The sequence below is a fragment of the Neoarius graeffei genome, chromosome 1 (genome assembly GCF_027579695.1).
Source record: "Neoarius graeffei isolate fNeoGra1 chromosome 1, fNeoGra1.pri, whole genome shotgun sequence".
NCBI classification, from domain to species: domain Eukaryota; kingdom Metazoa; phylum Chordata; class Actinopteri; order Siluriformes; family Ariidae; genus Neoarius; species Neoarius graeffei.
In genome coordinates, this window is record NC_083569.1 from 46,615,097 (window position 1) to 46,632,999 (window position 17,903).

The 17,903-nt window shown below is 40.6% G+C and overlaps 1 protein-coding gene across 7 annotated transcripts in view; it reads right to left on the reverse strand.

Annotated features, from left to right (window-relative positions):
- Positions 1-17,903, reverse strand: part of smarcd3b (SWI/SNF related, matrix associated, actin dependent regulator of chromatin, subfamily d, member 3b) — a 145,144-nt gene that overhangs the window by 36,743 nt on the left and 90,498 nt on the right. For 5 of the 7 annotated variants that reach the window (XR_009655565.1, XR_009655566.1, XM_060932749.1 and 2 more), the window contains exons 3-6: positions 14,466-14,555; positions 11,477-11,519; positions 10,147-10,269; positions 7,644-7,766 (exon numbers count right to left, since the gene is read on the reverse strand). Coding sequence is in view for 5 of the 7 variants with exons in the window: in XM_060932749.1 (XP_060788732.1) it covers positions 7,644-7,766; positions 10,147-10,269; positions 11,477-11,519; positions 14,466-14,555 (379 nt within the window). In the remaining 2 variants the exon portion in view is untranslated. The remainder of the gene's footprint in view (positions 1-7,643; positions 7,767-10,146; positions 10,270-11,476; positions 11,520-14,465; positions 14,556-17,903) is intronic. The other 2 variants (XM_060932762.1, XM_060932755.1) reach the window with 1 other exon arrangement.

The following is a 17,903-nucleotide window of genomic DNA, read 5'->3' on the forward strand; positions in this document are numbered from 1 at the left end:
CTTTACGAATTGTGGAGTCCTTACTCATGATCTTTTTCATTTCAGTAAATGCACTGTCTGCTAAGACTATTTTAGGGACAAGGACAATAGTCATAATAATGACATCTATTCTTCTTCTGCTTATTATTATTATTATCATTATGCATGGGGTACATCAGTAGGATTCCTCTCAAAACCTCCTGGGAGAACTTGGGACTATTTATTCCAATATACGGTTAATTTTCCAATTGGAAAAGGAAAAATATACAGACTTGGTTAAATGTACCAACTATCACCACTATAGTCTTTTGACTGGATATGAAAACTCCTATAGCAGTACCTTCTCCAGATTCTACAGAATTGTCGTTTTTGTGATTTGTCTTAAAAGTGACGAGTTTATTCACGTGATTAAGATTCTGTACTCCAACTTCTTGTCAATGGTATGGCTAAATATAGCCTTCTATGTTCTAGGTTCTCTTTTCAAAGCTGCTGATTGAGTCCAGGCCTTACTGTGCTCTCCATTCAGCATCTACAGTACTATAGTTTCATAAACCATGACATCATTTGGCCTTATCACACTTATCTATACCTCATCTTTGTCCAGTTGTGAGAAATTTAGGATGTCAATCAGGATTTAAAATTAACTCGTCAAGTAATCCGCTCCTTTACCTCTAAAGAGATATTTATGACAGTATAAATAGTGATATAATAAGTAGAGTTGAGCTGGATACTCAGCTGAAACGAGTATCCGGTACGGATAAAGCACTTTTGCCGAGTGCGAGTATTATATGAGTAATACGAGTCAATATCTGTGCTCGGACTGAATGAAAATCCTCACACAGCGTCACAGCGCCCCTCCCCTACACACACCGCTCTGCTCACTCACACAGAGAACAGCTCTCTGTCTCTCCGGTTCGCAGCTCTTTTCCGTTAACGTTTCGGGTTTCTTCAGCTTCAAGTTTGTTTTTATTTCAGTTTGTACTTACTTATAACCAGTAGAGTTCTGGTAAACGTGGGTTCATTCAGATGTGGTGCTTGGTAGAAAGCGACTCGTGTTGCGTCTCTGCCTGTCGGAGATTGTTTTTCTTTTTTTAACTGTCGGTTAAAAAGAGTTTTTTTGACATTCACGCACTGAGTGTCTGGCACTTTCTTGCTGTAATTCATGTAAAAATAAAGGTAGTAGCGGTATAAGTATTACAAATTAAGCTACACACACACACACACACACACACACACACACACACACACACACACTCTCTCTCTGCCGGTTGTCGGAGTTTTTTTTTTTTAAATCGTCAGTTGGCTCTAACCAGTTTTATTTTACTTCACGCACTGAGTATCTGACACTTTCTAGGTAGTAGTGGTATAAATAATATTACAAATTAAGCTACACACACACACACACACACACACACACACCTGGTGTGGAAATAAAAAAAATAAAAAAGAACCAAAAAAAAAAATCACACTGATCATAAAAAAAATTAAAAGTTAAAAAAAGAAAGTTATGCTGAGTATGAAAACTCTTGTTCATTACATTTCATTTCATAACTGCAACCGCATGTGTTGTATTCATTGTTGCAAAACTTGTTCTGTAAATAGTTCGTTTGCTATCGTGATCAAAACCATTGATCTGAAGCTCAGTGCTGATGTTGTCCTGTTAATAGTTTTCTAATCAGCAATAAATATAACAATTTCTGATCAACCCATATCAATTGCATGCTTAAAATAACATACTGGTCAAAGCCCCGCCCGTTTCAAGACAACCAGATCCACTTCTGGGTTAAATCCCACCCACTCTGAGTACGGATACGGATACAGATAATTCATATGGTTAACAGATACAGATACAGCTGTACTCGCTCATCCCTAATAATACGTGATATAAGTGATATTATAAAATAGAGCTATTCAGAATCTCTGACTACGTTACAAGGAGATCTGGACAGATAGATCTTTATTATTAAAAAACAAACAAAAAAAGATTTGCTTAAAATCAGGGGTGGGTTTCCTGATATCGTTGTCCTTTAGAGCTAAAGAGAGAGTTGAGAGACTCTCTTAAGCAATGAACGTTGTCTCTGTACGTAGTTTTCCCGAACTCACTTGTAAGAAGGAGTCTAAAGAGCTTCTTTGCAGTACGCGTCCCCGATATAGGCATTAGTAACTGCTAAAGGCAATCGTACTGTCGTTGCTGAAGGCATTAGTAGTTGCTCAATCCAGTCAATAAGGTCACATGGTGTTCATTTTTAACCAAAATCTAATGAAATATAAAGTGTTTAAAACAAGATAATATTATCATGGGGCAGCACGGTGGTGTAGTGGTTAGCATTGTCGCCTCACAGCAAGAAGGTCCGGGTTCGAGCCCCGTGGCTGGCGAGGGCCTTTCTGTATGGAGTTTGCATGTTCTCCCCGTGTCCGCGTGGGTTTCCTCCGGGTGCTCCAGTTTCCCCCACAGTCCAAAGACATGCAGGTTAGGTTAACTGGTGACTCTAAATTGACCGTAGGTGTGAATAGTTGTCTCTGTGTGTCAGCCCTGCAGTGACCTGGTGACTTGTCCAGGGTGTACCCCGCCTCTCGCCCATTAGGCTCCAGCTTGCCTGCAACCCTGTAGGACAGGATAAGTGGCTACAGATAATGGATGGATGGATATAGTATCATCTGGAAGCATTTATGCATTTTATATATATATATATATATATATATATATATATATATATATATATATATATATATATATATAATATGGTAATTAATTAATGAAACTATTTTATGTTTTTGGCAATTTTTTTAATCCAAGAGTGTTTCTGATTAAATGAACAAACGTTCACACGAAAGAATGAGCAAATAATAAGCTAAATAATTAAGTAAATGTGTTCTCCATGCTCGCTCATTTCACTGTTACTTTCATGATTTTTTTCAACTATTATCCACAGTGCAGTGGGCAATGTTCTCCCTTATAAGTGTGCGTGCACAGAGAGCGAGAGAGAGAGAGAGAGAGAGAGAGAGACGCGTGCACACACACAATGTTAGCGGTGCAGAAATGTGTCACATTTATGACACTAAATGAGATAATCACTCGCCTAATGGAGTTAAATTTGATTAAAATGTAGCGATATAAATATGACATTCCGATATCCATATATAATTCCATAACATATTGAAATATATTCATAGTTATTTGTGTATATTTATTTAATAATTAATTCACTGTACTTGCAATGTACAAGAAAAATAATGGAACACCATCAGCAGATTCAACACCAGTTTCCCCAGTTGACTGTGAGAGTCTCTCCGTGGCGCATGTGCAGTCTGTGTATTCGGCTATGAGCGAGTCGCTCTTTGTTTTGAACGGGTGGTCCGGGTCTCTCATAAGTTCTGAGCAAACTAAAGGACTATTTGGGCTACGATGTTGTTTGGGGAAAACCACACTAGCTTGTCGATGGATCTTAAGAGGTAATTGAAGACTCTCTTGGCCTTAAGAGGCTTTCGGGAAACCCACCCCAGTTTTCCTCCATCTGACAAGAATGAATCTCATTCTGCTATTTCAAATTTCTTCTGAAAAGGGGAACACACACGCGCACACACACACACCTGAAACTATCCATAGTAAATCAGAGTGGATGATGGTGCTATGACCCTTATTTTAAATTTGACTTTTGGTCATTTATTCTCACTTGGTTTGGCCTATATACAGTACTCCCATCTCTTGGCATATATTCGGGAAATACAGACTTCAAGAAGTTTTTGTCATTTTGCCTAACCAGCAGTGTTACCTGTATCCAAAATCTATCATTTTTTCCATCCTATACAGCTTACACAAGGGCGGCACGGTGGTGTAGTGGTTAGCGCTGTCGCCGCACAGCAAGAAGGTCCAGGTTCGAGCCCCGTGGCCGGCGAGGGCCTTTCTGTGCGGAGTTTGCATGTTCTCCCCGTGTCCGCATGGGTTTCCTCCGGGTGCTCCGGTTTCCCCCACAGTCCAAAGACATGCAGGTTAGGTTAACTGGTGGCTCTAAATTGACCGTAGATGTGAGTGTGAATGGTTGTCTGTGTCTATGTGTCAGCCCTGTGATGACCTGGCGACTTGTCCAGGGTGTACCCCGCCTTTCGCCCGTAGTCAGCTGGAATAGGCTCCAGCTTGCCTGCGATCCTGTAGAAGGATAAAGCGGCTACAGATAATGAGGTGAGATGAGACAGCTTACACAGAACTGGAAATTAGTTGAAGCACGTTACATGCAGTATATTTCATATATTCCTATATCCTTTATTATTAGAGGGAGATGGATTGGATCGCAGCTGGGCAAACAGGCATCCACAATTTATATGAACTCTATAATGAAAAAGAGCTACATTCTTACAATAATGTGGACTTCTACCAGGTTCAATCTATCACTGCAGTGAGCTCATTGCTCTTTTAACATCGGGGTTGTCCAGTGCTCTGTGTGGTGGTGCTTTTGTGCTTGGCGCGGTGTTCCGAGCGATGTTGCTCGGTGGCGTCACGGCGGCTGTGCAGGTGGTTTGGGACATACAAGCGCTCTGCGTGGCGGTGCTTCTGTGCTCGGTTTGTGGATACATGGTGTGGTGTTCCGAGCGATGTTGCCTGGCGGCAGCGTGGCGGCTGTGCAGGTGGTGTGGGACTTGTTTTCGTGCGCCTTTTGGTGGGACTGGGCAACTACACCATTAGAATGACAACCTGACCTTCTTTTGATGGACACCCCCCCCAATGGTAAAGCAACCTTGGGTATGAGAAAGGTGCTATATAAATTCAACTGATTATTATTGTTATTATATTTATATAAATATATATGTTATTATATATAAAATATATAAAATTTATGTATACATGTGTGTATATATACAGAGTCTACCTGTAATGTGCAATTTTTCCGAGCCTCTCAATAAGGCAATATTTCTATACTTTTTCACGGTAGATAATGCAAATAGCCCTCTGTACTTAATCCTTCGTTTGTCTAATTTTTATTTCAGTTTTATTTGTTATCTGTTTGACATTTTCTTGCTACTGTAACACGTGAATTTCCCCAATGTGGGATGAATAAAGTGAATCTAATCTTATCTAATCTAATCTAATCTAATCCAATTTATTATTACCACCACCACCAGGTTCTTCATACTGCTTGTATTTGCACCCTTAGGTCAGCCATTCAAGCACATGGCGTCCCATGGCGACAGTCTTTAATGGTAACATGTAAAGAGACAGCTTATGAACAAAGGAAGTGTGGAGGTGACACTGCCCAGATTTACAGTGGTGCTTGAAAGTTTGTGAACCCTTTAGAATTTTCTATATTTCTGCATAAATATGACCTAAAACAACATCAGATTTTCACACAAGTCCTAAAAGTAGATAAAGAGAACCCAGTTAAACAAATGAGACAAAAATATTATACTTGGTCATTTATTTATTGAGGAAAATGATCCAATATTACATATCTGTGAGTGGCAAAAGTATGTGAACCTTCGCTTTCAGTATCTGGTGTGACCCCCTTGTGCAGCAATAACTGTAACTAAACATTTGCGGTAACTGTTGATCAGTCCTGCACACCGGCTTGGAGGAATTTTAGCCCATTCCTCCATACAGAACAGCTTCAACTCTGGGATGTTGGTGGGTTTCCTCACATGAACTGCTTGCTTCAGGTCCTTCCACAACATTTCGATTGGATTAAGGTCAGGACTTTGACTTGGCCATTCCAAAACATTCACTTTATTCTTCTTTAACCGTTCTTTGGTAGAACGACTTGTGTGCTTCGGGTCGTTGTCTTGCTGCATGACCCACCTTCTCTTGAGATTCAGTTCATGGACAGACGTCCTGGACCAGATGCAGCAAAACAGGCCCAAACCATGATACTACCACCACCATGTTTCACAGATGGGATAAGGCTCTTATTCTGGAATGCAGTGTTTTCCTTTCTCCAAACAGAACGCTTCTCATTTAAACCAAAAAGTTCTATTTTGGTCTCATCCGTCCACAAAGCATTTTTCCAATAGCCTTCTGGCTTGTCCACGTGATCTTTAGCAAACTGCAGACGAGTAGCAATGTTCTTTTTGGAAAGCAGTGGCTTTCTCCTTGCAACCCTGCCATGCACAACATTGTTGTTCAGTGTTCTCCTGATGGTGGGCTCATGAACATTAACATTAGCCAATGTGAGAGAGGCCTTCAGTTGCTTAGAAGTTACCCTGGGGTCCTTTGTGACCTCGCCGACTATTACATGCCTTGCTCTTGGAGTGATCTTTGTTGGTCGACCACTCCTGGGGAGGGTAACAATGGTCTTGAATTTCCTCCATTTGTCCACAATCTGTCTGACTGTGGATTGGTGGAGTCCAAACTCTTTAGAGATGGTTTTGTAACCTTTTCCATCCTGATGAACATCAACAACGCTTTTTCTGAGGTCCTCAGAAATCTCCTTTGTTCGTGCCATGATACACTTCCACAAACATGTGTTGTGAAGATCAGACTTTGATAGATCCCTGTTCTTTAAATAAAACAGGGTGCCCACTCACACCTGATTGTCATCCCATTGATTGAAAACACCTGACTAATTTCACCTTCAAATTAACTGCTAATCCTAGAGGTTCACATACTTTTGCCACTCACAGATATGTAATAATGGATCATTTTCCTCAATAAATAAATGACCAAGTATAATATTTTTGTCTCATTTGTTTAACTGGGTTCTCTTTATCTACTTTTAGGACTTGTGTGAAAATCTGATGATGTTTTAGGTCATATTTATGCAGAAATATAGAAAATTCTAAAGGGTTCACTAACTTTCAAGCACCACTGTAGATCCTGGCTTTGATGTAAAAGTTGCACGGTTCAAAATCAGGCACATTCCCTAGTCCTGAATCAATATGTTTTAATGATATGCGTAAAAAAAAATTACAAGCGACTCTAATTGTGGCTTGTAGGCCTCTGGCATTTTTGTTACATGTTTCAGGAATTACCTCCTGCTACTCAGTAAGAGAAAAATGACAGAATCAGTGCATGCAGCATCAACCATCTTGCTTTTAAATGATATGTAGCTGAGAAAATAATTGCCATCTGCTGGAAAGCACCTCACCCTGTTTCCAGTACCTGCCTATAAATGGCAGCTATATGGAGCTCTTAACAGCTGGACTTAATGGTGCTGATGGTATTAGTCTGAATCACAAACACTGTCCTGTTAATGCATTAATGAGCGTTCAGTAAAACGTGCTATATTTATGTCTTGTGCTCAATTTAGAACACTTAGGGAAACCTGGCTCTCTCGTCTGATATCTGAAGCATGGAGGTAACCAACATAAAACTACAATGTAAAGTTACTTGGAGACTAATGTAGGAATCTGGTCCTGTCTAGAAGCTTTAAAAAGCATGTTAATGCAGTTCTCAGGAGCTACAAGCGCATGTACATTTTTCATGTTTCACTTCTGAGCACACATGATGCAGCTGATGAACATTCTCCAGCCTCCATTTCACAGCTCAAAGGTATTTGAAGCCAAAAGTGTGGACTGTCTGGAGGCCCCTGAGGACTAGAATGAGAATTTCTATGGGCACATCACTAATCTGTGCTCTTATGTGATTTGCTGGTGTTCGTAAACATCTGTACCACAGCTGCTCCTAGAGAAGTGAGAGTGAATGAATGTATATATGCTTCATGAAGCCACTGACTCACATCATCAAGTAACTTTCCCTCCACCCGTAGCTCCCAGGATGCAATGCTGCCATCCGAGTCCTCTGCGTCAGGCTTGGCTGGGTTGAAGGTGTTGGAGATGTAGAGCCGCAGTTTGCGCTTTTGCTGTGAACAAAAAATAAAATTAGAAAGGGGCACTGTGCCAAAATTTCACAGTGCATCGCACTGACAGAAATGTATTAGGGATTCTGAGAAGACTTAAGAGACGTGGTTTGCTCTTGCTTAAAGCACATTCACAAGAAAGTCAGAATATACTGCAATTTATTCTATCCACATTCACTGGATATTAGCAATCGCGCGCTCTGATTGGCTACTCTACTACTAGGATATCAGCTCATATACCATGAGTAGAGAAAAACAAAATGGTGGAGTGCATCAAGTCAGATATCTCACTTTGTTATCAAGTACTTATAAGAAGCAGAAATAGCTAAAAGAATATAGTTTTTTGTTCCCCAATCTCGTCTGTTCCACACTCCAGCCCAGTCGGTGGCAGTAATGCACCTTTAAGTTGGTTTGCCAACCGCCAAAAACACCACAAAAAACCATAAAGAAGCAGAAGAAAATGGCGGAGCGTGTTACTGTACCAACTGAGGATGAAATAAAAACTCGACTCAAAAATAACACCCCAAAGAACACAAAAAAGCAACAAAATATGGAATGAAAGTATTTCAAGGTAAGAACATATCTTTTTTATTTTTTAAGCATTATTATTAGGCCAAACAAAATAATATATGTGTTTCCGGTTACCCGACTGACCCTGTAAAAACACTGCGACCCTTCAACTGTTTATGACCACGATAAACAAACTATTTCTCGCGCCCGACCCTACCTGCTTGGCAGCCACCTGGCGAGTCAAACGAGAACCGCTAGGGCGTGTCATATAAACCACTCGGTATTTGCCGAAAGACACGAGGCCCGTCAGGAGTAAATTGACAACCAACACGCACCTCCCTCTACCCCAGCCCTTTCAAACCAGCATGGGCACGGCCTGGTAGGACGGTGCCTCGGCCAGTCATTCGCCACCATGCAAGTGCTGCTCAGCGACTTAAGTTTTGATTTGATCCATGGCTCCAGCCCACCTTTAAACGTTTATAACTTGGACACCGAAGGTCGCAGCAAAGCCAAATTTCGTAGGCATTTCTAGACAGGGGTCACCGTTAGATGCAATCGAATACATAGCTGAACAATGCTGCATATTCTTGCTAGTGTTACAATGATGATTATCTTAGATTTTTAAGTAGAAAAACTGGCCACCCTTGTGTTCATGCCTCGAAGGGTCGGATGTAAATGACTGCTTGCACATGCACAGCATATTTCATCGATTCTTCCGGGTGCCTATAAAATGGAGGTTCGCCTCGGAACAAAAAGCGACACAGTGGACAGAAATGTTTGCTTGTCAAATCAGCCTATTGCAATGCAAAAGATCTCATCTCCTCTAGCCGCTTTATCCTGTTCTACAGGGTGGCAGGCAAGCTGGAGCCTATCCCAGCTGACTACGGGCGAAAGGCGGGGTACACCCTGGACAAGTCGCCAGGTCATCACAGGGCTGACACATAGACACAGACAACCATTCACGGTCAATTTAGAGCCACCAGTTAACCTAACTTGCATGTCTTTGGACTGTGGGGGGAACCGGAGCAAACCCACGCAGACAACATGCAAACCCCACACAGAAAGGCTCTTGCCGGCCACGGGGCTCGAACCCGGACCTTCTTGCTGTGAGGCGACAGCGCTAACCACTACACCACCGTGCCGCCCCGCAATGCAAAAGATATTCACAACAATTAAAATATTTCCAAATGAAGAACTATAGAGTAACTACAACATTGTTTCCTACAACAAATCACACAGTTCTGACATTCTGGGATCAGTTGCAAGCGTTTAACGAGTATTTTGCAAAAAAAAGTTTTCAAAGGAAACTTCTCACTTTTTCCTACCTACCCTAGAAAATTTGTCGTAAACTTTTGGGATAAACAATTTTTTTTTCCCTACCTACCTACCCTATTTTGAAAACCCAGGAAACAGGAAACATATTATTTTGTTTGGCCTTATCACATTTTTCACAAATTGCTGTCATTTTGTCGGCTTGTTTACATTCTAAGCGGAAATGATTTTGTCAGACGTTTTGTCTAAAGATTTTATTTATCGAATTTGCAAAAAATAAAAAATAAAAGTAACGTGCTATGCGCCTCGTCAGCTATCAGCTCATGTACGATTCGATTTCATGGAATAACTGTTAAATATTCAGTACCACAGCCTTAGTCTGAAATCTGAAAGGCTTAGAAATAATGTGTTGTGGTATACTGGGATATCATTATCTATACTGGTATAGCGTTATGTACAGCAATAATAAAATGTACTTTGAAAAGAATGTGTCAGGGAAAACCTCATTAAAAAAAGATACCAGACATACTGTAATACAGTGGCACAATACACTGTGTCATAAGGGCAGAGTAATGTATTGTGTGTAATTATCACGACTAACCTTCATGGGTCGTTTCAGTGCTTCTTGGATGTCCACCCGCTTGCGCATTATGGTTTGGTCCAGTTTGCGCTCAAAGGCCAGGAGGTCCATATAAGCCTGGGACTCTGGGACTAACTCACGAATCTGAGGGCGAGGATAAATGTCATTATGAAATAACCACACACTGCGATGTTAGTGAAACCATTATATTAGATACATATTTTCTTTATTATTGTGTCCTGATACAAAGCAAGAAGAGCAGAAGCAGAAACGGAAAATGCTTTTAACACGCGCATGACTGGGTCCAGACATCTAATGTGAGTTTAAACCCAAAACTTTCCTCTTCTTTCTTAGCCTCACGGTCAATTTCTCTGCGTTTTCAAATGTGTGCTTATCCGTCAGCATGTCCGCCCGTCCAGTCTGTGATTGAAATAAACACTGAAATGATCGCTGCAGTAGTATTTAATGGTATGCTGTTAAGTGTTTGCTATCTGCCAAGAATCCACAGCAAACCCTCCAGTGCCACATTATCATGCACACACACAGATGGTTGGAGGACGTGTGTGCCAAAAGCTTCACTCCATACTGGGCACAGGCCCATGGATTCAGACACTGCACCAATCTCTCTCTCTCTCTCTCTCCGGAGATGGGAAGAAAGAAGAGAAGTGAGTACTCTGACTATGAGTAATGTGACTGGCGTCTCTGTTTCTGCCCTATCTATCTATACAGGTCTGATAAAAACTCCCACTCACACTCACTCACAGCAATGAGTAAGGCATACAGCCATAACCCCTATGGTCTATCTTTAAAACGCGCACAGACAGACACTCGCAGGTTTTTTTATCACTCCTATTCCATGGTTGGTTAAACTAATAAAAGAATAAAAGATTAAAACAGTGTGTGTCAGTGTGTGTAGTGCTCAAACTAATGGAGTGCTACCGCTGGTGAACACACACCTGCAGCCTGCTCTGGGAGTTTGAGTCTCCATCACATTATTTGGGTTACAGCTCTCTCGATACACCTGTGGACTCTTGACTCTCTGTCCTGAATATAAATGTCATTTGGAGAGCGTGCCGTCCTTACTTTTAAGTTTGAATCGTGTCCAGCCACATGCATGCAGTTGCCCCCTAACCCTTTTTCTGTCTCTTTCTGGGCAATGAGTAGAGGCTATCACAGAACATGTCTCTAAAAACACATGATCAACATCACAAAATCACATCTCAGCCACGCTGCGCAGCCGAGTACTCCTGGATACACACACATGCTCTCTCACACACACACACACACACACACACACACACACACACACACACACACACACCAGAGATAATGTCAAGATCAGAGAACTCACCCTTTGTGGAAGAATCTTATCAGCCATTTTCCTCCTCTTGGTGCTGCAGAAAAGAGGGAGAAAGGAGAGACAGAGAGAAGGACACAACGAGGAGGGGGGATGAGATGTTACTATGGAGACCGATAGTGTAGCACCCGGGACATCTGCTAAAATTCTGGGGCTGGCCCAGGATGCAAGAATGCTGGTGCTCTCTCTGTGTGTGTGTGTGTGATTCTAGCCCAGATGGTGTCCGCCAACACAGGCGTAGAGACGGCTGGCAGAGCGACACCGACAGCTTCAAAACATGGAACCTGGCAAACGCTTTTTATGCAGGACCTTGAGCGAAATTAGGTGTGTGTTCATCACTTCACTGATGTGTATGTATTTGATTCTGCTATCAACATGAGGGCCATCAAACACATTTCCCTCCCTACTTCCCTACTTCGTTGTTAAAAAAAAAAGTCATTTTAGCACTCCAAATGAAACACGCTTCTCGTATGAGGATCAAAAATGGGTTCAAAAGACATTCTAAACTACAGCATACAGAGATCACACATACACACACGCAAGCAAACAGGATCATGCTGTGCATTGTGAGAACAACAACAAAAAAAATCACCAAAAATGCTTGAAGTGGGCACTTCATTCCAGAAGACCCCTTGTCCATAAAAACGCAGTAGAGCAGATTTTCTATCACAAAGTCTCTGTCAGAAAGGCACTTATTACCCACAGCCTTTCCCCAAGGTTTTTTCATGTTTAAAGTCATTTAAAGTGACTCGTGGGAGATAGCTGGTACACCGTGAACACTGTCAAATGCTTGCTATGGGAGATGGGTCAAGAGAAGTCAAGTCTCTGTGTTACAGTTTGGTCAGAAACTACATTTCCCATCATGCCATGCAGCACATCATGCACATCCATGCATAAACACTCTGAAACAGGATAACTGATGCAGTAAAAGTAACTTCTTGTAGCATCTTACTTCTAAAAACTCTTGGAACTAAAATTGAAATTAAAATAAAACATTTCTGAACTCAAAGTATTTACATACATACATATATAGAGATAGATAGATAGATAGATAGATAGATAGATAGATAGATAAAACTTTATTGATCCCTTTGGGAGGGTTCCCTCAGGGAAATTAAGATACAACCCCGATTCCAAAAAGGTTGGGACAAAGTACAAATTGTAAATAAAAACAGAATGCAATAATTTACAAATCTCAAAAACTGATATTGTATTCACAATAGAACATAGACAACATATCAAATGTCGAAAGTGAGACATTTTGAAATTTCATGCCAAATATTGGCTCATTTGAAATTTCATGACAGCAACACATCTCAAAAAAGTTGGGACAGGGGCAATAAGAGGCTGGAAAAGTTAAAGGTACAAAAAAGGAACAGCTGGAGGACCAAACTGCAACTCATTAGGTCAATTGGCAATAGGTCATTAACATGACTGGGTATAAAAAGAGCATCTTGGAGTGGCAGCGGCTCTCAGAAGTAAAGATGGGAAGAGGATCACCAATCCCCCTAATTCTGCACCGACAAATAGTGGAGCAATATCAGAAAGGAGTTCGACAGTGTAAAATTGCAAAGAGTTTGAACATATCATCATCTACAGTGCATAATATCATCAAAAGATTCAGAGAATCTGGAAGAATCTCTGTGCGTAAGGGTCAAGGCCGGAAAACCATACTGGGTGCCCGTGATCTTCGGGCCCTTAGACGGCACTGCATCACATACAGGCATGCTTCTGTACTGGAAGTCACAAAATGGGCTCAGGAATATTTCCAGAGAACATTATCTGTGAACACAATTCACCGTGCCATCCGCCGTTGCCAGCTAGAACTCTATAGTTCAAAGAAGCAGCCGTATCTAAACATGATCCAGAAGCGCAGACATCTTCTCTGGGCCAAGGCTCATTTAAAATGGACTGGGGCAAAGTGGAAAACTGTTCTGTGGTCAGACGAATCAAAATGTGAAGTTCTTTATGGAAATCAGGGACGCCGTGTCATTCGGACTAAAGAGGAGAAGGACGACCCAAGTTGTTATCAGCGCTCAGTTCAGAAGCCTGCATCTCTGATGGTATGAGGTTGCATTAGTGCGTGTGGCATGGGCAGCTTACACATCTGGAAAGACACCATCAATGCTGAAAGGTATATCCAGGTTCTAGAGCAACATATGCTCCCATCCAGACGATGTCTCTTTCAGGGAAGACCTTGCATTTTCCAACATGACAATGCCAAACCACATACTGCATCAATTACAGCATCATGGCTGCGTAGAAGAAGGGTCCGGGTACTGAACTGGCCAGCCTGCAGTCCAGATCTTTCACCCATAGAAAACATTTGGCGCATCATAAAATGGAAGATATGACAAAAAAGACCTAAGACAGTTGAGCAGCTAGAATCCTACATTAGACAAGAATGGGTTAACATTCCTATCCCTAAACTTGAGCAACTTGTCTCCTCAGTCCCCAGACGTTTACAGACTGTTGTAAAGAGAAAAGGGGATGTCTCACAGTGGTAAACATGGCCTTGTCCCAACTTTTTTGAGATGTGTTGTTGTCATGAAATTTAAAATCACCTAATTTTTCTCTTTAAATGATACATTTTCTCTGTTTAAACATTTGATATGTCATCTATGTTCTATTCTGAATAAAATATGGAATTTTAAAACTTTCACATCATTGCATTCTGTTTTTATTTACAATTTGTACTTTGTCCCAACTTTTTTGGAATCGGGGTTGTGTGTGTGTATATATATATATATATATATATATAAGTCTGCTTTAAACTCATTTCACTCAAAGACCAGTCTTCAGGGATGAGGTGCACAATGCTTGTTAAGGAATACTCAAACTAATCTGGTGTAAGACAAACCTTAGGTGGGGGAGTGAGGGGTGAGGGGTGGGGTGTTGTAAGGGGGATCAGTGGGGAAGGCTTGGGATATGGGTGGGGTCAAAAACGCACGAGTATCTATCATGCAGCAGAATCAACTCCTACTTTGATCCGAGTGTGGGATCTGATTGGGCCTCTCTCATGTCCATCTGCCTCCCTGGCATCTCACTGGCTCCAGGAAATCCCACCGGCTTCCTACGAGTCGACGGAATTTGAATGGGACTTGATTAGAAAGTTTGGACTTTTTTACGTCTAGTTAAGAAAGCCTCTGAAAGCGTGTGTAGAGTTTAGTGCATTACTGAGTGATGAACACAAGTATGACCACACAGCCCAATGGACAAACCTTAACAAGGACAAACAGAAACATGAAAAGAGCATCTTTTCTAACTGAAACATGTGTAATGATGATTAACACTTGTGCTTGGATGCATATCTTCTTGCAACTGATTCTGTGTTAATAATATAATAATAATTTGACAGAATATTATACATAGTAATTAGTGTACGACCATGGCTCATGCTCCCACTGCTCAAGCTCAGATCATCAGGATTAGTGACCAAGGGGCAAAACAACAAATGGAAGATATGTAGGTGTTCCAGGACCATTAGCTTTGTATAATAAAAACACACAATGACATGCTGTACACTACCCTTCAAAAGTTTGGGGTCACTTTGAAATGTCCTTATTTTTGAAAGAAAAGCACTGTTCTTTTCAATGAAGATCACTTTAAACTAATCAGAAATCCACTCTATACATTGCTAATGTGCTAAATGACTATTCTAGCTGCAAATGTGTGGTTTTTGGTGCAATATCTCCATAGGTGTATAGAGGCCCATTTCCAGCAACTCTCACTCCAGTGTTGTAATGGTACAATGTGTTTGCTCATTGCCTCAGAAGGCTAATGGATGATGAGAAAACCCTTGTACAATCATGTTAGCACAGCTGAAAACAGTTGAGCTCTTTAGAGAAGCTATAAAACTGACCTTCCTTTGAGCAGATTGAGTTTCTGGAGCATCACATTTGTGGGGTCGATTAAATGCTCAAAATGGCCAGAAAAATGTCTTGACTATATTTTCTATTCATTTTACAACTTATGGTGGGAAATAAAAGTGTGACTTTTCATGGAAAACACAAAATTGTCTGGGTGACCCCAAACTTTTGAACGGTAGTGTATATTAGACATAACATCCTATGAGCTGCCCAAACAAACCAAAAGAGATCGGTGCTCTTGGTGGATGTCACCTCACTTAAAACCAGTGCTTCAAATATAGATGCTTTGTATGTTTATCATATACAACACAACACTCATTTTATTGGGCTAACATTTAGTTCCATTAAAAAAAAAAAAAAAATCACATATTCACATATTACTGCAATATGGTTCCAATTCAATAGCTGTTACTATGGTAACATCTCAGAAGAAATTAAATTCTATTGATGCTTTTAGTTAAATTATTTCCTGACACTTTTGCCTGAATAACACTGTATTAGTAGAAATGACGGGCCATTTTTTAAAGTAGCTGTCATAGTGTTGTGTAATGTATCAAATTAAGCGTGTGAAGATTTGAATTGAAAACTTGTTTAATTTTGTAAATATGTCTAAAAAAACCCTATAAACATTTGAAACTCCAGTGTTTTATAAAATTTCCATTTCTTTCCATTGCCCCGGTCACAAACCAGCAACCATTTTCCACTGGTTTAATTTTCCATTCATGAGAAAAAACCTCAATCAGAAATTAACAGACCAAAAAGCCGAAAATAAAGAGAGATTTAGAATTTTGAGTATCAGGGTAAGAATGACAGATAAAGGCTTCTTCTTGTAGATCACAATTATGCACCTAGAAGGTTTAAAAGTAAAACATCAGTGAAATTGGTCCATCCTTTGTGTTTAAACATAAAAGCCAGAATTTAGTGGGTATGTTCACTTTAAATTGTGGACACCAAGCATGATTAATGACGGTGGTGCTCGAATGCGCTGTGTATAAGAAGAACTTTTGTTAACACTCTTCAAAACAGTATTACTGATATTTATATACCTTCTCATTTTTTCTCCATGAAAAAAACATTCGGAAAATCGTTGATTTTTGGGAAGGATACAAAATTTTCCTCAGGGATCTGATCTTTCACGGGCACTAGACAGCAAAGTGTTCAGACGATTTTATTGGAAAAATCAAGCCAACATGAGAGATTCGACCACTCGGTGGGAATCATGACTTTCAAGCTGATTGAACCAACAGTGAGTGAGCTGGAAGCAACAACAACAACAAAAAACACGGACCGGTGACGAATATCACTAAAAAAAATCCAAGATGGCGGCGCCTGTGAATTTGGTGTATTGCACTACACAACGTTAAAAAACGCTTAAAGTAAAAGCTCATCACAACGCTGCACAAAATTAACAATATATTCCGTAAATATGTTATTTATTCTTGAATCAACACTAGTTTTATGTAAATTAAACACTTTTAAATGTCTTTAAAGGCCAAGCGAAAACATGCTGTTCTCCCATACAAATAACGGTGTGCTGTCAAGCCCAATATTAGGGTTACACCTAGCCTCAAGGTCTTAAGGCTTTTAGGGCTTTTGCTTACAGTCATGTTGCATTCCAACATGGTGACTTATGCAAATGAGAAGATTCCACAGGAGCTGCCTACTCAGCACTTCAGAAGCTTGATCACAAGTTATGACATTTCTCAGTGGAAATTCTGTTAGTGGTCAATGTTATTTTTGAGTTGTTTCTTAGTAACTTATGAACACGCCTATGGGAAGTGTTGATATTTGTAATGCTTTTGTCTCATTTCCACGGTTATTCTGCCGTTACAAATCAATTCTTAACAGTTATATCAAATCAAAGTCATTAGCTAGTTGATACTCCAATGTGTCCAATGTCTCCTGGCAGCACTGTTCTCATAACTAACCAACTGAATGAGAAATATATACGGTGTTCATTGTGCCATCTCAAATGCACATATTCACCAGTTCCATTTGAACACACCAACAGTATTGGACATCTGGCAGCCAATCAGAAATGAATCTACCCTCATACATTCCGTTGCAGTTGCACTGGCTGCAACAAGAGCATAGATGCTACTAATGCATGCTAGCGCTACACTGAAGTGTCTTGGTCAAAAGACCAAGTGAGTATGAGTGGATCAACAGAAGTGAGGGAGTATAAGTGAGCAAGAATCAGGAGAAAACAGTAAGACAAATAGTGAGTCAACTGATAAGCAATGAAATAACAACCACTACAGCAGGGGTCATCAAACTACGGCCCGCAGGCCGACTCTGGCCCGCCACCCCCCTTTGACCGGCCCTATGAGGCAATCCCCAAAAGTGGTCATGGCCTATTTTTTTAATTGCTTTTTGGCAAATAATAACATGTCTGCATCTTGTATTTTGTTGATTTTTATCAATTAAAATTTATATTTAGTTATAAAATGAACTATTCATATTTTCCGAATTTTCATCATATGCTCGCGATCAAGCAGTGACAGGCAGCGCACGCGCAGAGAACTGTCAGTGTTCAGGACAGCAAAATGGCT